Genomic DNA, 22,271 nt, shown 5'->3' on the forward strand with positions numbered 1-22,271 from the left:
ACTCAAAATGAATGTTACAGTGCTGCAATTTGACATAGTGAACACTGGCCAAAAAGCATTGGGGTTTTCATGTTTCGAGGTTTTGTATTTTTGAGAAAGTAGTCAAAGCTTTTTACATACAAGGCATTACATAAGACTTTCATTTTTAGTAATACCTCTCTTTTGTACATGTAGGAAGTTACATAAGGAATAACAGTAGTAATGGTCCTTTTTATGTAAAAATTCAGTAGAAGTTCATTGGAATAGGTAGAGCATGTTGTTACTTGTGTCAAAATCTCTTCTTGCTCTTTCAAACTAAATACAAGACAGGAACAACAAGAGAAGGGGAAAATTTTAGTGAAGTAGAAAATCATTCCATTCACTGATAAATTTTTTTTCTTGCATCTTCATTTCTGGCCAGAAAAAACCACAACATGTGCTCTAAGTCCCAGCAAACTTATAGTAATATCAGACCATTTAAGTCACTGCTCTCAACTGCTTTTCTGTCTGTTAGCTAACGTCACTTATTAACAGAACACAAAAGAAAAATTGTAAGAAAGAAAAGAAAATCAGAGTTGAAAATTACATGAGTGCAGGGAATGGGAACAACAGCAACAGCACCACATTGCTGCTGCCAGTGACAAGGTCTTTATGGTGGTATATAGGCACTTGGGTATTATCTTCTAGCTGAGATAGAACTTTGTCTTAGGACTTTCAGGGTCTAACAATGTATGAATGGATAGTAATTGCAGCCCTATCTAGCTCCTAATTGGAACCTTTTTTAATGTGTCAATATCAAGTTTTTAATTCAATATCAGCTTTCAATATCAAGTTCTTAATTCCATCTGGCTTCTTCAGCGAGATGTTGTGGTGCAAGAAAGTAACCCTTTGTTTATTTGCTCACAGAGTATGACAACAGATTTGGTATGGTTTTGTCATGTTTACAATATGTAGTACCTGTGACTTTCTTATTTATATTAATGCATCCTTTCAGTCTCTAACTTCTGCCTCCTTTCTGTGAGACAGTGTTAGCAAACAGGCTTGGACTGATCTTAAACAACAGACACTACAAATTTCTGCACATTTCTTAGGAGATTAAAGTATTCTCTCTCTCTTAATTACTAAACAAGTGGTTATATGCAGACATGGCTTTATTAAAGCCAGGATTTCCTGTGAGAGTTTCCCGGTTCCAGTATTTACAGAGGGAAGTCATGATAAGACTTTTTTACTTTATTTTCATTTATTTATTCATTCAAAGTTTTCCTGTACTGGCATGAGGCATGACCATATGGCTATTCTGTCAAAAGCTGTTCATCATTAAATCATAGTTTTTAGATTAATGTATTCTATATTATATTTCTTTGCAGAAGGGGTAATATTTATTTTGAGTGCTGATTTAAATAACCATATGCAAATATAGTTCAGCAATTTGACCTCATTTATTTTCCTGGAGAAGCCTCAATATATACAGTATCAAAATAATTAAACTGGGAATTTACAAACTGTCTTTGTAAACTACTAATATAATAATTCATAATTATGAGGAGGAAGAAGCATTAAAAATATGCCACCATACTTGAGCAATATAAAAATAGTCCTAAAGCATAATGATAGCTTTTAAACGTAAAAAATTTTAGAGGAGCATTGCCTATTATACATGATTTGATTTTCAGAAATCATGCAACCCGAGTTTGCAGAGCATGGTTTTCCAGATACAAAAGAAATGAAAACAATTAAAAAGAAGATTGACCTTTTCAGGAATGATTGGAAAACACTGGAATCAGCAATCAAGAAGTCATCTCGAGTTCAGGTTGTTGTTTTAGAGATTGCTGAGCAAACACCAGAAAGTCTGCTAAATCAAATCGTGCTGGTTATGGAAAGTAAGTAACACTGTTTATATGATTGGCACTTAAACTATCAAGAGGGATTTTGGATAGCTTATGTGATGAGCATATTGGGGAGTAGGTTATACTCAGTTTGATATTACTAATATGAAGAGGGTCACATTGTGTTCTCTGGGTCTGCTGAAAAGCACAATAGCAGCCTTTAAGACATCGAAGAGTGGGAAATATATATGTATTTGAAATATATATAATATGGCTATGCAAATAGGTGCATAATAGCTCCCTAAACATTCTGAAAGCACATTTCCTCAGTTACTTGTCCTATCTATGCATGCCAGGATACTGGTTTGAGAAGTGGACAGATAGTGAAGGTTCACTAATGTACAATACTCAGTGGGTTAATGAGGCTTTCAGGGTGTGTAATAATCTAAGCTAACCACCTGCAGAGACTGTATTTCAAAACTGAATTTTACATTCATTTTTTTAAATTGATACCTTTTGACAAATTACATTTCTTCCTTTGTGTGGTCTCTTAGAATTTTGAGCACTGGATAAATAATACTACATTTTTCCTATCATTACTACAAATCAAGTGTTTTATTAACCAAAACATCTATTGTGCTGGCTCTATAATAAAATAAAATTTGAGTGATGATTCTTCCCAATGAGTAACAAGAAAAAAATCCTGGTGCAAACAGTAATGGTACTATCTGCATGTGTTTGTATAATACTTTTGTAATACAAGTTCCCATTGAAAATACCAATTTACTTCAACCAAAAACGACCTGTAGAATTTCAATTTTTGGAGGAGACAATGTACTAATTTCTACATCTGAGGAGAACATTTTGTTCTGTGAGTAGAAGAAATGCAGGTTACAGCTGGCATTATTTTCTCCCACATATGCACTTACTTTTATGGACAAAGAGAATATATTCTATAACTATTGAAACACAAAAAAAAAAAAAATCTAACCTTTTCAGGACCTTTTCAATATTATGGTTGGAAATTATCTGATGAAGATTTAGAGGAGGAAGCACAAGATCTGGCTGCTGAAGGGGAAAATGAGGAAGAGGAAGAGGAAGATGAAGAAGAGGAAGTTGAAGAAGAGGAAGAAGAGGAAGAAGTAAGCATGCCAGTTTTATCCATTTATGCTTTTATTGTAATTCCTTTATTTTTGGTTTGAACATAACCTCAGAGAAGGCAGATTTTGCTTGATCCTGATTTTGTTTGAACCAGCTGAAGCCTTCTTACAGAATAAATATTAGCATATACTTCAGGAACACTCACTATACTTCTGTGTTTTGGACAATAGTAGTTGTACTACAGCAAGAGGCTCAAATACCCCCATGCTAATAGAGAGATTCACCTTACCTAGTTTTGCCAGGTGGCAAAGAGGGGTTTTATTAAAGAAACAAATGTGAACTTTGATTTCTGTCAGCTAACAGTGATTCTGTGAGCCATCATGTAAACATCAGAAGATGCAGAGTTGTAGTGGGAAATCCCCTGTTCCATCTCAGCTATTGATAATTTTCGCATGCCCACTTTAATGAAATTAGAGGTCTAGCTTTGCCTTTCTATTTTCATCCTATATTGGAAGATTCCCATCCCCAAATTTATCCGTATAGAATATCCATAGACCGTACTAGAGCAGTATTGAATTGATTTTTTAGAAATTAACTTTACTGGATAAGTAATCTGACTTCATAACACCAGCTCTCATTGTATTTTCTGAAGAGGTCTACATTTAAACAGAAAATCAGTTTCAAGAACACAGTAGGAAAAGATTTTATCGTAGATACTTCTACCCTAATTTTGGTTCTCAATGGCTAACTACGATATTCATGATATTTCAAATTTAATTCTTTTCTCAGTAATTCTCTTGGACAGTTTGTTTTCTGACTCAGAATCTAAAAAGTGTGTATTTTCATAGACTTATTTTCAGCTTACAAAATGTTTTGAGAATACCATCCTCATTCAATCCTCAGTTAATGTATTTGGCATTATTTAATCTGATCTACTTAATCTAAGTAAACTCCTGAATTCTAAGAGTTTTTAAAAATTTTCATATTTTAAGGATGAAGAAACAACTAAGCAAAAGAAAAGGCACATGGGAGACACAAAACACTTTTGTCCAGTCAGTCTGAAAGAGAACTTTGTCCTCTACCCTGGACTCCAGGAACATGCAGCTAAATATAAAGAAAAGATTTATTACTTTTCAACTTCTGAGTACAGAGATAAATTTTTGAAGAACCCTGAGGAGTATGTGGCTCACAAGGAACCACTACAAGTGAGAATCTTAAAAATTACTTAAAGCAGATAATACAGATTAAAATAACTATTTTCCATTCCCATTTAGATTTGTTTATATTTGCTGGTTTTTTTCTAGGTAACAATATATTAGGCAAGTCCTTGAAGCAAATAAAACACATGGCTTCCCTAGTGATTTTTTAATGTAAATTTAAATTAGCACATTGACTTATTGATGCAAATACAGCAGAAAAGAGAGGAAGATTATAAAGGCTTACAATAATCTTAAAATGTGTTTAACAAATGACCATATTGGGGTTTTTGTGGGTTTTTTGTAAGTGGAAAAAGGGTAAAAGAACTGAAGACTTACCAGAATTGTCTAATGAAGTTTCATTTTTACCTGCTGATAGTAGGGTAGTAGATTTGTTTGGTGTTTCCAGGGAGCAGGTAGTTTAGTTAGAACAGCAACAGAAAGTCCATAAAAATTAAAATACAAAATTATGTGACTGTTTTTTATAGAATTTTTATAATGATATTTTTGAAGTGAAAAACAGTAGGGGGTGCACTGTACACTCCAAAATGTTACAGAATATTCCTTTTTTTTTCCTATAGGCTCCTCCTTTACGGGTGTGTTTACTTGGGATTCATGGAGCAGGTAAAAGTACTTGTGCACGACAGATAGCAGACAAATTAGGCATTTTCCATATTCAGTTTGAAGAATATCTACAGGAATTGATTTTACCCAAAACTAAAAAGAAAGTTGGGCCCTCTTTTGATGAAGATCGCGAAGATGGCAATAAAATGCCAGAGGAACTGGAAGATTTCTCTCGGACCGTGACTAAAACTGAAACAGAAAAAACCAAACAGGTAATAATAATCTTTTTTACATCCATACACAAAATAATCATTTTCAGGCCAGAATAGGAATTTTCTATAAAATTGTAAAAATTATAAAATTATGTTAAATTAAATACTTGATGAAATTTGGAAATAATAGTTCTTGACAATGTTTTCTTACAAATACCACAAACATTCTTCAGAACATTTTCAAGATTTATATACAGTTTTTTTCTAAATAGTAGAGACAGATGCTAAGTGGCCAATGGAAGACCAGCTGAGGGGCAAAAAAATGGTTAAGGTCAGAATAATAATGGGAAGGTATGGTTTCCTTTAAGTGTTTACAATATGCAGGTTCAGTCAAGTGCATGTGTTCCAATTGCACAGGACTTTAAAAATGTTCACTAGCTGTGCTCTTTGCATTCTCTTGGGGCAAAAGGATAGAATGCCTCTACCAGCCCTTAGGTCTGATCATCTCTCAGAAAAAACCACAAATATTCAGCATTAATAACAGGGTAAGCTAGTATTTTTTTAATGCAATAGGTTTCATAACCTGGATTTTAGTGTTTCTTTGCCTATTGGCAGCAGTTTCAAACCAGAAAAATAAAACAATTCTTGAGTAGCATAAAATATGCCTTGTAGCTTAGCTAAAAAACTGTTTCAAATAGCTGTATATTCATGATACTTGTAGAATAATTAATAAATGATAACTTTCAGAAAATCAGTTCTTTTTCTTAGTCAGATTGACTACTGGTTTGAAATCCTTACAAATACACATTCTAGATCCTATTTCTTACAGGATGCAATTTCTCGGAAGAAGAAACTTTTACATAAATGTTTATTGGGGAGAGTATTTTATATTTTCTTTTATTAGGCAGTGACATGTTGGGAGAAAAAAAAATCCACAAGGTTTTAATGCAAATAAATTCTTTAGATAGCAATGGATATGCTAAAATCCTTCATTGTGTGGAGAAGTCTCAACACAGGTACACAGCATATGAATCTTTCAAAAATATGTAGTACAAAGAAACCGAAAATCTACCTCTTGCACAATAGAAATAAGGATTTATCCAATACTCAAAGGTTCAGGAAGAAGTAAGTTTCTGCATCATATTTTAAGAGCCTTTTTTTTAGTGTGTGCTCCTGATACCTGCCAAGTTCCTTCAAGTTACTAGTCATCAAAGATCTTCAAGCACTTCCTACTACAGGATTTAAGGAAGCATGCAGGAGAGGCAGCAGGCTGCAGAGCAGGAGGCATACAGAAACAACACTCAGGCACAGCATTAGGAAGATGAGCACTCAACAGAGGTGGAAACTAGTGAGGGATCTGAAGGGTTGCAAGAAGAATTTATGCAGTGCAACAGCAGCAAAAGATCTAGAAAATATGAGTCTGACCCTGAAACATGGTCTTTGCAAGTACAGTCTAATCTGTGGCCTAGAGGGCTCTGTGTCTAATAGGAAAGCCTGGGTAAAAAAATGCTACTACTCAAAACAGGATCAAATTTGAGATCATTTATGTAAACTGGACACATATATGCCAATGGGGTGCACTTGCAGGAGCTGATGAAGCTGCCAAAGGTGCATTCAAGGCCACTCTACTGTCTTGAAAAGTGGAACAAGTCCCTGATAACTGGAAGGTAGTGTTCTGATGAAATAATACAAGAGCAGGTAATACTGGAAGCAAATGCTTCAACACAGATGGAGTACAGATCAAAATCATGGATGTCAGAACAAAAATCCAGGTTTTCATCAAAATCAAAGAGGGGGTTCTTTTGGCTGGTCAAACAATGTGGTCATCACAACCAAAAATATGGCAAGTGTTTCTGGCACTGATGGCTATGGCTGGCTCTCACTCAATTTTTTTTTTTTTTTTTTGCATCAATACATGTCTTACACCAAAGCATTTCTGTTAGTATTTTTTCCTTGTCATCTTTATATCTGCTGGGAAACAATCTTCTACTTAGTATTTTTTTTCTCATATTTCTTATAAAGTACTTTATCTGATGGCATGACCTAAGCACAGCTTACAATTTCAGTTCAGTTTAGAAACCCATTCACTGGTCCACACACAAAACTCTAGAGGATAATTTCCAAGGTTGTAGACTTCCCAGGCATTTCTCTGAATATGACTACCACTGGACTGTCTGATTATCCTGTTTTTCACTGACCCACCACCTCTCCAAAATTTCATTAAATTCCGTTTGTATCATTTTCTTTCGCTTTGGCACAAGACAGTAGAAGTGTATCTGTCAGAGCTTAAGGTCAGCTATAATGTTCAAAGCAAAACCACTAAAGGCAAACAAAAACATACCATGCAGTCTGGGAAGTTCAGCAAAAAGATACCATCCTGGTTGTTTTAGTGTCAGCCAAGGCCTTCACATCATTGACAGGTCTGGGGAGCAGCCTTTTCCTTCAAATGACTGCTTTGTGGGGTGTTCTCTTTTCTCTACCTGGAATATACATCTCATGCTTCTTTTCTTTTATCAGATACAAATGCCATTCCTACATCTCTTTGGCAGTGGTAATGTCAGTGACACACTTTTATATGTGTTTTACTGTTTTCTCCCACTTCACACATTTCTTTCAAGATGCTTCTGTGTTACAAATCTGGCTACCACTTTGTCTACTTAGGTATCTTCTGTCATACAAACATCTTTTAATATATATACTGTGTCAGGCACTAGAGAAAATATTACACACTACATTAGACCTGTGACTTCCAGCATATTCTCAAGTTATTTTGGCTACATTATCAGAATAGATGGCAGGCATAGAAATTCTTATTCAGACACGGCCTTTGGATATCAGACATGTTTTGATTTTTGATATATGAATTATGTAAACCAATTCAGAGCCACCAATGTATATCGTCTTTTCATTATTTTTTACCACAGTCTGTGTCAAGAAGCCATTCTATGAGAAGTGCATCCTCAACCATATCAGTCTTACAGAGTTACATATTCTGGAAAAAAGCCCAACAGTTTTCCACAAGAATTTAGTAGTTTGATTTGGTATTTGAATACTCTGCATTTGACTAGTCATTAATACTGCTTGATTGTTCTTTAGAACAATCCTCTATGTCTGGTATCTGTTCTTATGCCTATACCAAATAACCTTACATATCCTTTTTTAACTTTTTTTTTTATTCCATCCGAATATAATAGTTGCTTTTAAAAAGTGAAAAAACATTCTGATGTAGTACAGGTAATCTTCCAGCATGGGAACAGGTATAGCCAAGTGGAAAACTGCTTGTAGGCAATTAGGAGAAACTCTGCTCATTTCAGTTTCTATTCCTCTGAATTGAGCATATGTATAATTAAATACTTAACAGTTGTGCTTGATTTTAGGTTTCATTAAAAATCATACAGCAGCAGTTGCCCTAAGTTTAGGGAACTACCTAAAATATATAATGTAGTATGATGCAATATGGCAAATGAGTTTATTTCTGCTGGTTTAAGTCAAATGAAGATGGTACCTTAGCCAAAAAAACAATAGATGTGTCAAGTATATACTTCTTTCTGGTTTTGGTTGGTTGGTTTGTTTTGTTTTTTGGTTGGGTTTTTTTTCATTTTTGGTGGATTTTCTTTACATAAAGGAAGTGGAATTAACTGATGAGGAAGAGGCAATCAAAGCAAATCTAATGGATAACATGGAACTGCCTCGAAAAGTTCTTGATAAGATTGTTCCTGACTGGTGGAAGAAAGAGCCATTCCGGTAACTGTAATTAGATTCTCTCACTCTTTAATTAATCTTAGGAAGTGTATCATCCATTGTGTCCGCAATTGTAAACAACTATTGCAGAGATTATTTCAATGCTCATGTACTTTTTATGAGTAATGACCTACCTGTCAGTCTTGGTTTTGTTGTACTATTTTGATTGATAATTTGACAGTAATATCATGTTTCATATGCTGCACACAGGATTGGACAAAAGTACTTGGCACACCTGAATAGAATTAAATCTTTTAAACAGCTGGGTAGTTTTCACAGTCTTACAGGATAGATACGTAAACAAACTTTTCTGGTTTTATGTAATTTCTGTCCTGACTACAGATAGGGGACAATGGTTCTCTACACAGTGTGAAAACAGCTCCCTGTTTTAGGAAAAAAAGAATGCACCAAAATTTCCCAGCATTACACATGATGTTGTAATATATTGTACTATATTATATCACATTACAATACATTACACTACTAAACTATACTATGTTATACTCTTCTTCCCCACAGCCTCCAGGGCTTTCTGTTCTTTCCTCCACTCCCACTTCTTGCAGCTTCTTTGGTTTTCTGCAATTTTACAATGTATCCTATTAAAGTCTAAAGTAATAGAAATAAATATTAACTTCTTATCAACACAACACTCAGCCTAACATAACTACTCACCTTACTTGAAATTGTAAGAGCTCTAATAAGCCATAGAGCTTTCCAGGTATAACTGACTTGTTTTTAACATCTGCAGGAAGAAAAATATAAGTCATGCTGAGTGGCAAATTTCTCAACCTATAATAGAGAAGAAACATAAATTTTCAGACACAAGCTTTCTTTGGCAGTCATTACCAGAAAAGTGTTTGGGACACCTTCTATTTTTTGAGAGCAGTGCTTAAGAAGTATGTTTTTAGAGTCACACAAACAAGTCTGAGGACATGATTTATTTTGGGTTTTTTCAGTTCTTTTAAAATATTTAAGCATTGCACATTAAAACCTCAGAAGAAATTAATTTGTAAATACACTAATAAAAATACATCGTGAAATATCAGTTTTGCAATGTTAAAAGATACCAGCTGAAAGAGTTTTTTTTAATTTTACTCCTAACATATGCATTTAATATGGGAGGGTTTGTGGGTTTTTTTCCAAATAATTACATGTTCACTGTGTTGCACTTTAAACTACACTGTGTAATGATAAATGTCTTATTTTCCAATTAGGTCCACAGGCTTTATACTGGATGGCTTCCCTCGTACTTCAGATGAAGCCAGATATTTGTCAGAACAAGGACTCTGTCCTGATGTTGCAGTTTATATTCAAGTAGAAGAAGATGACATTCTTGACCGTCTTTTGCCTCTACGTCTGAAAAAATGGAAAGACAGACGGCGTAAAAAAAAGGAATATAAAAAGAAGCTGAAGGAACTAAAAGCAAAAAAAAGAGTAAGTTTTCAGCCCTACATAGTTTTTTTTGTTGTTTCTACAGGAGAGGTATAAACACAGATTCTGAAACTCCCAAAGCTGTGAAGAGCACACAGAGTAACAGATATCTGAGCCAGGAGCCACAGTCCTATTCATTCACAGCATTCCTAGGCTTACCAGAGGAACCAAAATAATTTAGGGCTCCTTTCCTCTTGTAGGCAATTAATTTATGCAGGAGTTTGGGCATCTCGCAGCCCAAGATAAGCAGCTGTGCTGCCAGAGAAGTGGCAGTCTGACAGAATCTGGGAAGTCCAGGAAAAAAGGCAGCTAGATGGAGGGAGTGAATATGGTGATAAAAAAGTCCAATAGACAGTTCATGCACTGTAATGTTGTTGCATCCCAGATTCCCTGAGCATGTGCTGTTGAGTTGATCAGCATCTCCCGTAGGCTGACTTCACTACTGTACGGGGGGTGTGTCTGTGTTCCCAACTCTGATACTCTGCGCAGGAATGTAGGAACTCTAAGCCACATTCTCAGTGCTGTTGCAGCTGCTCTGTGTCCCATTCAAATGAAGCTGTGCCTACTACTGAACAGGTTACAAATTGGTTGAGGTAACCCGAAGCCTCTATGCAGACATTTGCAATTGGCACATGTAATATATTCAAGGCTCCTAATTTTCTGTAAAAGTGAGATAAAGTACTTCACATGTAAGATCAGAAAAGGTCTGAGCATAATTACTACAGAGCAGCTGACACACAGGAATTTAGGACAGCAGAATTTGGGCCAGGACTCATACAATACCATTAATATCCTTAAACAGTCAAAGGGAACACCACACATTTGCTACCATACTCAGTCACCCCTTTGCTAAATGGCAAAAATCACCTATAAATTTAGAAACTCTGTAGTTTACCAATAAACCTATTACTTTATTTTCAGTGTGGTAAGAATCAGTCTTTCTTTTTCCTCTAATCTCCATCTCAGAATCTGCAAAATTACCTTTACTAAAGTATACTTACATGTTTGCCTAGTAGAGGCATATATCTGGTCAGCAACATTTCAAACTCTAGGTAGTATTTTTTAACATTAGAACCAACTGGAAACAGAATTTTAAGGTGGAAAGAACAGTGTTAATTATAGGTTACATTACCAATTTTCAGAGCGGAGCTTTTATTAGGAAGTATCATCAGTCTTCTTGCATCTTTTTTTCATTAACAGAATGAGAAGATTGCCAGAAGAAGGGAAGAACTTTTAGCAGAGCGACAAAAAAAGAAGCAAGAGGTAAGAAAACAACCTAATAAGAAAGTTTTAAAATTGAAGTGTTTGCATTCATACCATAGAAATTTCTAGAGCTTTTAGTCACAGACTTCAGGACAATTTAGAACAGTAAAATTATGATAGACTGTGAGAAACTTCTACTTTCAAAAATAATTTTATATTATGTTTGAATTGCTTTAGAAACTATCGATTCATGAAGACTAAAAATGATTTTAAAAGAATTCTCAATATGTGCTTCAATTCAGGAAAATACTTATGAATGTGTTTAATGTATCTAATTTGTAAGCATAAGGGTAGCCCCACTAACTGAAATTAGGCATGTGCCTTTAAGTATACTGTCAAATCCATGGTTAATCCAGAATAGGACTGTACCAGGATTTCTACCCAAAGTCAATTACATAATATATTTATAAATGCATTCAGGTACTACTTGACTGCTCATGATATCCTGTCAGCTACACTTTCATCAAACATGACAAAGTCCTGTCCAACTACAATACTGTGTATGAAAAAACACTCCTCTTATCAAAGCTGCAGTGTAGCTCCTCAGGCTTTTTAAGTATTCTTGGAACTGATACAATGGTTCATTGTAAGCACTATGCAATACTTCTGTATTTTCTTCTGAAATAAGATTCTAGTATTTACTAGATTTTTGCTTATGATAAAGGATATCCCAAAATGAGGTTTTGTTGAATTAATGGCTTTTCTAATTAAAAAAGAGACAAGAATACCATATGTTCCATATGTTCTGTTTCATAGATATGAAACAACAAAATATTTTGTCTTTATAGGCTTTAGCAAATAAGGAGAATGATGAAGCTACTGAGGAGGAGGAGGAGGAGAATGAAGATATTGAAGCTATACTTGCAGAAGAGTTTGACGAAGATGATGAAGAGGAAGAACCAGAAGAAGAAGAAAATGAAGAAGATGCTGTTGAGCGCATGCAAAATGAAATTTCAGAAAAGTTTGAATCAGAAGTAGAGATATTACAAAGTGTGCAGGTACTGATACCACTGCTTATTTTGTTAAATTATATGATCACATGAAGAATTTCCATATTTATTGGTCACATTTAAAAATTATAGTGCTTAAATAACGGTGCTGCTTTATTCATGATCTAAGTATGTGAACAAGATGAAGACTGTACTGAGAAGGTATAGACTTTAAAGAGTATATAATTTGTATGACTAATATGGTAGAGAAAAAAAAAAGGAAGCTTTTGGGTAGACCTGTCCAGTCTTGGTGTCATTTTGTTTTTGATAAGTCAGTTGACACAGGCAACCAAACTAGAGAGTTGTTAAATGTATGAACAGTATGTAAAAATAATTTTTGAGGCAAAATTCTTACTAGATGGCTCTATTTTTTAATTCAGTTCCTAGTTGTTGGTGATGAAACCAAATGTAAAGAAAAAATCCAAATCTAATCTTGGTTAAGATGCCAGGTATTTGGCACCGTTCCCACACCTAGTAACAATTTTCTTGAAATCAGTGCAGTTGCCTATGGTGAGGTAACCTCATCTAACACTAGATATCTGCTATGCTAATGCCACATCTAAGGCAGTAGGTAGATTGGTGGCATTTGTTTATTATCTACTAAGTATCTCACTTGAGAAATACACTAATAATGATTTAGAAGAAGCTCTATCCACTGACCAGAGAGAAGGTTTACAAAACCAGATAATAATATAAAATTGTAGCAGTGTGACACCTAATATAGAAGTTTAAACTTCAGTGGGCAGGAAGAACAATTCCCATCTCAAACCAAATTTTGCTGATTTATTTTGACTGAGAACATGCTTAGGAAATCCTTGATAGTTCACAGAAAATCTTGCCATCAGTCTTTATTAAAAATCTGATTGCATTTATGATTCTAATATTTCATTATGTTTTCATAACCAGGAAGAACTTGAGAAGTTATTAATACCACCAGTTGAGATCAATGGAGGACGGAAGCCTCACGTTGTGTGCTACCAAATATACAGGAAGCTGAAGTCTCTAGTGGAAAACCGCAGAAGCATTTTTGAGAAATGTTACCCAATAAGTCTGCCACTTGCACAGAAGATGCTAGTTTTCTCATATAAATTACTAAGTTCTTTTGGTCAGTGGGATCCAGTCAAGGTAATGTTCTTAAATGGCTCAAGAATGTTTTCAAGAGTTGGGACTTTTTAAAAATGTATTTCACATTAAAAAGATGTTACCAAACAGTAGCCACTAATACCAGAAATATTTGATGAAAATTACATTACTGAATCAAAATGACACCATGGAATATACACAAATTACAGCAAGCATTGGCAATAAAAGGTGTTGATCTTTTCAGTGTTGCAGCTAATTTAAGGCTGAGAGGCATTTAGTGAAATTTGTTAGGCTTTCATTGGTGACATGATTAAAGGTGGCATTGAATCAGAAAGAAATGCCTAACTCTTAATGATACACAGGACAACAGAGAAGGTCTTAAAGCCTTCTAGTAGTAATGAGAACAAACTGAAAGGATTTGGAGTATGAATTTGTAAGAAGCCCCACACACAAGGGGCCACCAAACCTAGTAGTGGCAAAAAATGTTAGATGTATGTAATTCATCAGCAATAATTCTTGTCAAAATTTAGAAATCTTGAAGAGCAACAAATCTATTTCCATGGTATTTTACTAGACATCTGGAAAGTTGAGATCAGAAAGTACTCACCTCTATCCCCAAAAGTGGGCTGATACAATCTTTCAGGTAGGAAATTAAATGTTCACAGGTAATTCTTTTGGTTTAAAGCTAGAAATAAAAGCAGATTGGCTTGTGAATAAATAAAAAATAAAAAGGAGGATCCATTAACAAAAAGTCCAGTGAACAACAGAAGGCAGGAAGGCCCTGAAAGAAACATACTTTGGCCTTCATTTTACTATGCCAATTAATCAAACTATTTTATTCCATTTTGTATAGCATTATGTTGGGTCTTCACCTGTTCTAGATCACATTCGTCTCTGTTTAACCTTAGGATCAAAATCTTCATTCTTCTCCATGGCTGCATCAATTGCATCTAATAATCTAGGGACATACTAATAGAAGTACATATGTCTACACTTAGGTCATTTCCAACTACTGAACCACAGTTTATGTGCTTAATTGCAATTAGTCTCTACACTCTAGTCCTTGCACTTTGTTCTGTCAGATTTCACTACATTTTTGTATTCTATTTCTCCAATCCATTCCTTTATACAGTGTTTTTTACCAATCAAAAAGTACAATTCAGTTAGAAGAAAGAAATTATAGGAAGCTACTGGATAGAAGAGTGGTGTGCCGACAGTGAAAATGTACAAGCTGATAAAAATGGAAGGGAAATAGGATAATTTTGAGGGCATTTTAGGATAATAATAGAAATTATAAAATTGGTTACAGACTGGAAGTTTTGGGGTAGAAAAGCAGATTGAATATATGCGAGTTACTTTCAGATTAAATTTGGGGGTGGAGGGGAAGTAGTTGTGCAACTGATTAGATAATCAGAGAATAAACATTATGAGCTGTGGGAGGAATGGAAGCAGATATGCAGTAGAACAGACTCATGAAATCCCATAAATTGTGGGCAAGCACCCTGAAATGACTTGATGTCAGAATAGAAACCTAAGGATGTGATAAGAGTCTGGCAGGACAATGCCACACAGTAGAACAGTCCCATCTCTAGCTGTAATAACCAGACCAAACTTACTGACTCCTTCGAAGAGTACTAATAGATTTTTGAGTATGGTTTTCCTTGACAAGAAGCTGAGTTGGCTCTTCCCCATTATTTGATACATATGCATTAAACTACTGGGGTTTTTTCCTTAATATATTTCAGTGTGCTCAATACAGAGTCAGATTTACTGGACTATTTTTGCCAGGTTCTACCCTGGAGGAAAAAACTTTTTAAAAAATGGTAATTTTCTCCACCTTCCCTTTTTTTGTTGAAGGAAGGCCAATGTTACACATTACTCAGTAAGAATTACACTTCTGAGTCCCTTCAGAAAAGCAAGGTGAATGCCATCTGGTCTGGGCAATTTTTTCTACGTATGTTGATATTTTGTTTTAAAGCATCTTTTATTGGCACTTTAAGGCAGTTCTTCCAAGAAGGGCTGCAAGAGGGACATGACTAAGTTCTTCCTTAGAGAAGAGTGGTGCAAGGAATTAATCTGGCATGACTCCAGTGACTATTTCTGCCAATTGCATCTCTTGTATGTCAATGATCCATCAATGCTGCAGAGTTCTTAGTGGGCTGTCTGATGTGTTTGAAAAGATTTCATCAGCAGTGCATGTATTTTTCCATTAGCTTTTTTGGCTTACCTTGTTGTGGTTTTTCACTCGACCATAATGTAAGTATTGATATTCTTTTATGTCTTCTTCATTTGTACATGACTTCTGGTGAATACAATATTCTCAGTGTATTTTCTACTGTCAGGCAGGTAGGTGGGTTTAATTCAGTGAGAAATAAAATTATTCTCTTTATTCTTTGAAAATTCATAAAAGTATTATGGTAAACTTCTCTGACTATACTATCTAGACAGCCATAAAGTGCTATGGTACCACCTACTGGAAATAACGAGTATTCTTTCTGTCTTCAATGTTTATTTCATCTTTTTGAACAAGAAGTGCAGGTATGAAAGTTTCTCAGACTTGAACAAAATATTATATCCATATGTATAAATTTCAGAATGCTTTGATGGTTTGTCTCATATGGTTGGTACTCCTCTACCTGCCTGTAAAGCCACTTCTCTTGGATGGAGGAAGAAGAAGCTTTGTCAAACCTAATTAACTGATTCTCATTTTGTATATTCTACAGCTAAGCAAAGGAGATGTGATCAAGCCACAACAAAGGCATGGAAATGCAGTCTTTCCAGTAATCCATCGGCAATATATTTATTTCTTGTCAAGTAAAGAAAATAAAGAAACATTTATGACAAATCCCATCAGGTATATTTGTCAGCCGAAACCTAAGCAATCTGTGCCAGTAAAAATTGCAATTGTGGGACCTCCAAAATCTGGAAAGACTACAGGTATGTGCAGTTATCTGTAAAGCAAAACATTATTTAATGACTGAAGGTGTATCTGTCCTTACTGTTATTAAAAATCATAAACCATTAATACTTCTGCTTTTCTTGCTGAACACAGATTCTTTTAGTTACATTCTCTAGTGTCTCATTTGACAGTCTGATACTTATGCATTGTCCATCTGAATTTTATCCCAGGTCCTTAAGATGTTAGTGACCTGGACTTGCACTTGGAAAAACTGGACTTAACACTATTTATACCCCTTGTAATATTTATTATTATTTTCTAATTGTTTCTTATTTTTTTCAGTCAATATGAGCTAATGTAGAATGGAGAAATACTCCTAGGATCAAGGACGAAGACCCCAAACTCCCCACTCCCCAGTCTGTTTCCAAATTTCTAGATTAAAAGAAACCCCTAGATTTCCATCCTTCTCCCCTCCCCTTCCTCCTCCATGACTCTGTCAATCCACATGTATCTGCCTTTTACTGGAGGAGGAAATTAATTTTAAACCATAGTTTAATGATTAGAATAGGATGTTAGGAAGAAAAGAGACAGGTTCAAATTATCTCATATTTAGGATGAAATTTTGCCATATTTCCCATTTCCTGGATAAATTATGTCACTGATGGGCTGTTCTGTAAAAGGAGCAGCAGTGGAAGCATTTTTTCTAACACACTGTAATAATATTGACTGTATCTGCTGAGGTTTGTGATAAACTGAATAGTGTTGGTGCACTGGACATGCCCTGTGCATATGCCAGATTGTGATGTTGCTAACCTTAAAAGTTGTGACTTGAAATCAAAATATTTTGCAGTTGCCCAGAAACTTGTGAGTGTTTATGGATTCCTGCGCCTGTCCTTAGGAGATGCCATCCGGTTTGTGATAAACAACCAGCCAGAGAGCGAGCTGGCTCTTAAGGTAAAGTCCCACCTTCTCCAAGGACTCACCGTACCTGATGAATTGGCTATCCAGGCTCTAGATGTGGCTCTGCTAAATCACATGGACAATGCTACTGGGTAAGAATCTTCTTGGGGTTTTGGGGTTTTCTGCAAGACATGCCAGTCCCTTCACAGGCGTGGATTCCCATGTTATCGCTGTAAAACAATTTCACTAAAACACACCAGTGGTTTCTGCATTAAGAAAATAATCTGTACAAAAGGAGATTTTTTACTCTTGCTCTGGGAAATGAGACTGAAGCATAATTTGCTGCAATTTTCAAGTAACCATATTCCAGTAAATCTAAGTAATATACTTTATGACAGTTACTTTTATTTCAGTCAATAAGCCAGTATCTTCTACTATCCTTTGAGAACCACCATTTGGTCTCTTTCCCACCAACTCCAGAACCAAGCTGGACACACCTGATTCTCTCTGATCATGGAAGCTGGTTCAAGTTTTTTCTGGTTTTTTTAACAACTGAAGTTATTAAGGAGGAATTGAAACCAGTGGGTCTTTCCACCTCATTCATATGTGATCCTAGGCTCTTTCTCCACCACTCAAACACCTTTGAAACTGGGCAGACTTAAAAAGCTTTATCATCAGTATTTCAGGACATTCAACTCCTCTCCCCAAAAAGGAGAATTGTTACAGAGAATGGCAATTCTGCAATAATATCTGAAAATTATTTGTGCTTGAGATCAGAATTCTTTCATCTTCTCTTTCATGTTAAATCCTGGAATATTGTTTCTGTGTATTTTGTTCCAGTATTGCCTAATATGTGAAAAGCATTTCTTCTTCAATATGATTTTAAAAACTCTTCAGATACTGTAGTAAATCATTTTACTTACCACTTTAAAAAATGCTCCTCCCAATCTACATGGAGACTTCTCAAAGTAAAAATGATATTTCTGAATGATTGATGTGTCAGAATTTTAAAGTACACCATTTGTTTAAGTCACAGTCATCAACTTATCTTTTGCCCTTTGTGCATTTCCTTTTCTCATTACTATTTCTTATTCTACCTACTTGATTTTTTAAAATTTGGTTCTAAATTCTTAGAAGTGAAGACTGTGCCTATCATGTGAGAGCAGTGATAACTTCATGGCATGGGTGTAGACTTTTCTTTCCGTGGAAAATGTACTAGAAATATACTTACTGGTTGATTGGAAACTCACTTCTTAGGAAAACTTTTTTTCTGTTTCTGTTTGTGTGCAGAGTTGTAATTGATGGATATCCTCTAACAAGACAACACGTAAATCTCTTGGAATCAACCAAGATAATCCCACTGAAAATCTTTGAATTAGACATGGATGCAAAGGAAGTGTTCAGAAGAGCACTGCTGGATAAGGAAAGCACAAACCGGTAGTGATACTCCCTGATAGAATTTGGTTGTTTCTACACGATACTGTAATATCTCTATTTGTGTGCCTCAGTGCTATACCCAGCTGTCTCTGAACTCCACATATGAAAGACATGGGAACCAGTCCCTCTCCTTTCTAATGCTTTGATTTCCATAGACCAGAAACAGGGATGTAAGGTGTTTGTGGCATGCTCTGGCCAGATCCCTCGATTGTATGACTGAGATCACAAATGTGCAGTGCTGTGCATCCACTGCTTAGTTTAACTGCTTTAATGAAACTGTACATCACAAATATTGCCAGTTCTCTCTGCTGCTGAAATTTATTTTTCATCAATTCAATTATTATCATAAAAGAAATTGATACTTCATCTAATAAGCTCTCTTTTAAGACTTAGACTTCTTTTAAAAATATGGAAATAATCCATATTTAGTAATGTACAGAATTCAGGAGTTCTAAGCCTTTAAATTCAGTTCATTCCCTTCTTTGTTTTTCTGAGAAGATAAATATTCTGTTTAAAGAGCTGTGGGTTGTTTCTGAGGAAGAACAGTTAAGTAGTTTATAAGCAGACAGAGAATGAAAAAGAACAGAACATTCACCTTAAAATTAAATTGTGTAAGAACCTGGTTCTCATTAAAGGAAGTGTTTCTAAGAAGTTCCAGATAGCTTGGAGTATTATTGCATGCCTCTTTCATTTTGTCCTTTTCTTTTTGTCTCTTTTCTTTTTATCAAGTAATCAGTACAATGTTAAATTGTTTACTGAAAGACTAAAGACAATTTGCATTGCAAAAAATTAAATCAATGATGTGTTTTTGAAAGTATTTACTTTAAACTTCCTTTTAAATACCAAACTAATTATATTTCATAGGCTTGAGTACAAATCAAATGTGCAATATCAGGGTACCATTTAATGGTGTATTTGTAGTGTGTGTTAGGTAATATGTGCTGATACATCTAAATCCTTTGCAAAATAATTATTGAGTTGTATTTGGCACATAAACAGAAAAAGGTTTGTTCTTTGTTTTTGAACAGAACTGTTCGTAAGTACACTGCTTTTCACATGTAGCTGGTAATATTCTCAATAAGAAATTTGTATTTCTCAAATATGTTCTACAGTGTCAAATAAGCAGAATTTTGTAAAAAGAATTTATAGTGCTCTAGAACTTAGACCTGAAATTCAATGAAATTATCTAATCTTGAGATTTAACTCAGTTATTTTTCATTGTCTTTAGACCTCCCTATCCTGAACATGACAGCTCACAGATTCTAGCTATTAAAAATTCCTGCTATAAACAGGACATTGATGATATTAGAACTTACTATATAAAGGAACATCAGAACTGGTGTGTGATTGACGCTGAACATAGCAAGTGGAAGGTCTGGAACAAAGTTCAGCAGGAAGTTCAAGTGGTTGTTAAACAAATCCAGATATACCTGGAAAGAATAAGAGAAGGTAAAAGAAAAACAAAGTTTCCCAGAATATTTGTTTCTTTAAAAAGCAGTGTACTATGTGCATGACAACTTCACCTTTCTTTGGATGAGGCTAATTCTTGGGCACATACATACCCTTAAATTCTTCAGTCTCATCTGCAGAGATCTTGAAGAGATCTCTTGAAAAGAGTGAAGACAAAGCCAACTACAGGGCAGTCTGAGGCCATCCTCCAGAGAACAGGGTAACAGAAATCTGCTAAAGGAAGTCAGAGTCCTTGGTCCATGGTAGATTTGGCAACACGGGGTGGTGAATCACAAAAAGTACCCCAAAGTATACAAGGGCAACTCTAACTTGCAGCTTCACTTTAGTGTTAGTGAAGGAAGAGGAAGAGGGAAGATGTTAATTTAAAATCCAGAAATAAGCTTAATTATGCCATCTGAGTTAATTTCTGTGCTTTGGGAAGAAAACCACTTTATTCTAAAATGGCACAGTTCCCACTTGACCTTTTGTGTGTCAGCATTGGTCAGGATTAAATATACTTTTTAAACATATCTGTACTATTTAACTAGAATTCCTCTGAAGGGCAAACAGACTTCCTTATCTTATATCCACCTTTTGGATTTAACTTTTACAGCTCTGTGGCTGCACCCATCTTAAAAATCGGAGTCATAATCAAAAATAATAAAATACATTTAACTTTTTCACATCAAGCTTGAAAAGCGTGCTTTTTAAGTAATTCGGGTTTGAGATGACATTTTATTCAAGATTTTGAATAGATTTCCTCCAGATAGACTGTAGCATTTGCAAAATATGGATAAATAAAGGGGAGGCTTTCACCACACCTTGTACTCTTTTTCACCAATGAAAAGAAATAAAATAATAGCTGAAATGTTCCTTAGTAACACAAAGGAGTGAAACAGTAAATCATAAATAAGAAGAAGAACAACATAGACTAATAAGCTGAGCATGCAGAGTATCCCACATCATTATTAATTAATATATTTCTTAAATGCTACAAAAATGTTATTAGAATTAATTAGTAAAATGACTTGCAACTTCATTTTATTATCAAATTGCTGTTTTAGTTCTCATTATCTCATATAATTTTCAAAGTATGAATTACCTTCTAAACTGTAGCATTCCTGAGTAGAATTGTTTGATGTTTCTATGTCTCTCATAAATAAAACATTATCATTAATTGCTCTCATTAACAGGAAAAGCAGCCAACATTGCTGACTTATGCATCACTCCCAAGGAGCTGCAGGATCGGCTGGGGGAGTGTGGACAGTACTGTCCCGTCAGCCTTGCAGAGAAAGGTGAACTGGTTGACTGCTCTGTGAGTTCCTCGCTGGAGTTTGCTGCAGAATTTCAAGGGCACTATTACAAAATGGCTTCACAGGAAGAACTGGAAGTAGGTGTTAAAAAGCAGGTCAAAAAGGACGGGATTATGGGAAGAGGGCACATTGTTGCTTAGATTCTTTGATTCCATACAGAAATAGGTAATATGCAACTTGAATTAGACCACTGTTGTTAGCATTCAGGCTTTTGTTCTGCAAGCTTCTGCTGTCAAACATCTCGGCAGACAAAATGCAGCACAGACACCATTAAACTAAAGCTCATCTAACAAATTGTCACAGATCAAACATTAGTTTGAAAACAATAACTTTCTCCTTTCTCCATCTGTTTTGGGGGACTGGGTTAGAAAGTGGCTTATGACAGCAGTGGATAGTGATGGATGGTGGGTGGATAGTGACTATTTCAACTGAGAGTAGGTTGAAAAAGAAATTACCCAAGAGCAGCAGCAGTGCCAACACATTGTTGCATTGTACAAAAACCAGGCCTCTAAATTGTGTGAACCAGTCCTCTGGAGTCTGACTAACAGTCCTACAGTGCTTCTTTCATGATAAAAATATCTCTTTTTCTACAGAAATTCTTGAGCAGACCAGAGGTTTATGTGTCATCACTAGCATCTCACCCTCTCCCACCCCCACATATGCTACCAAAGAAACTGACTGTGGCAGAAGTGAAGGCCTTATTCCCTGTAAAGGCTGAAATGCAGGGATACTGCCCAGTCACTTACCTAGATGGAAAACAGAGGTATGTCACTAGAGTTTTCATAATCCGAATTACAGACTATGTGTCCTATATTAATACATTAATGAGGAAACATTTTCGAAGTACTTTTTAGTAGTGTTTAGGGTTTGGACAGGAAAAGCAATTAC

The 22,271-nt window shown here is 35.3% G+C and overlaps 1 protein-coding gene across 9 annotated transcripts in view; it reads left to right on the forward strand.

The window, feature by feature from the left end:
- The window catches only part of LOC104691463 (zinc finger and BTB domain-containing protein 24), a 71,733-nt gene that overhangs the window by 32,470 nt on the left and 16,992 nt on the right, over nt 1-22,271 (forward strand). For 6 of the 9 annotated variants that reach the window (XM_010402968.4, XM_010403020.4, XM_010403013.4 and 3 more), the window contains exons 18-32: nt 1,653-1,859; nt 2,805-2,947; nt 3,899-4,111; nt 4,684-4,938; nt 8,504-8,622; nt 9,834-10,053; nt 11,251-11,313; nt 12,102-12,311; nt 13,209-13,427; nt 16,109-16,322; nt 17,135-17,336; nt 18,475-18,621; nt 19,850-20,070; nt 21,264-21,460; nt 21,977-22,146. In XM_010402968.4, the coding sequence (XP_010401270.3) occupies nt 1,653-1,859; nt 2,805-2,947; nt 3,899-4,111; nt 4,684-4,938; nt 8,504-8,622; nt 9,834-10,053; nt 11,251-11,313; nt 12,102-12,311; nt 13,209-13,427; nt 16,109-16,322; nt 17,135-17,336; nt 18,475-18,621; nt 19,850-20,070; nt 21,264-21,460; nt 21,977-22,146 (2,800 nt within the window). Of the gene's footprint in view, nt 1-1,652; nt 1,860-2,804; nt 2,948-3,898; nt 4,112-4,683; nt 4,939-8,503; nt 8,623-9,833; nt 10,054-11,250; nt 11,314-12,101; nt 12,312-13,208; nt 13,428-16,108; nt 16,323-17,134; nt 17,337-18,474; nt 18,622-19,849; nt 20,071-21,263; nt 21,461-21,976; nt 22,147-22,271 lie in introns of those variants that run through there. The other 3 variants (XM_010403026.4, XM_019290125.3, XR_002047155.3) reach the window with 3 other exon arrangements.

The sequence above is a fragment of the Corvus cornix genome, chromosome 3 (genome assembly GCF_000738735.6).
Source record: "Corvus cornix cornix isolate S_Up_H32 chromosome 3, ASM73873v5, whole genome shotgun sequence".
In the NCBI taxonomy this organism is placed as follows: domain Eukaryota; kingdom Metazoa; phylum Chordata; class Aves; order Passeriformes; family Corvidae; genus Corvus; species Corvus cornix.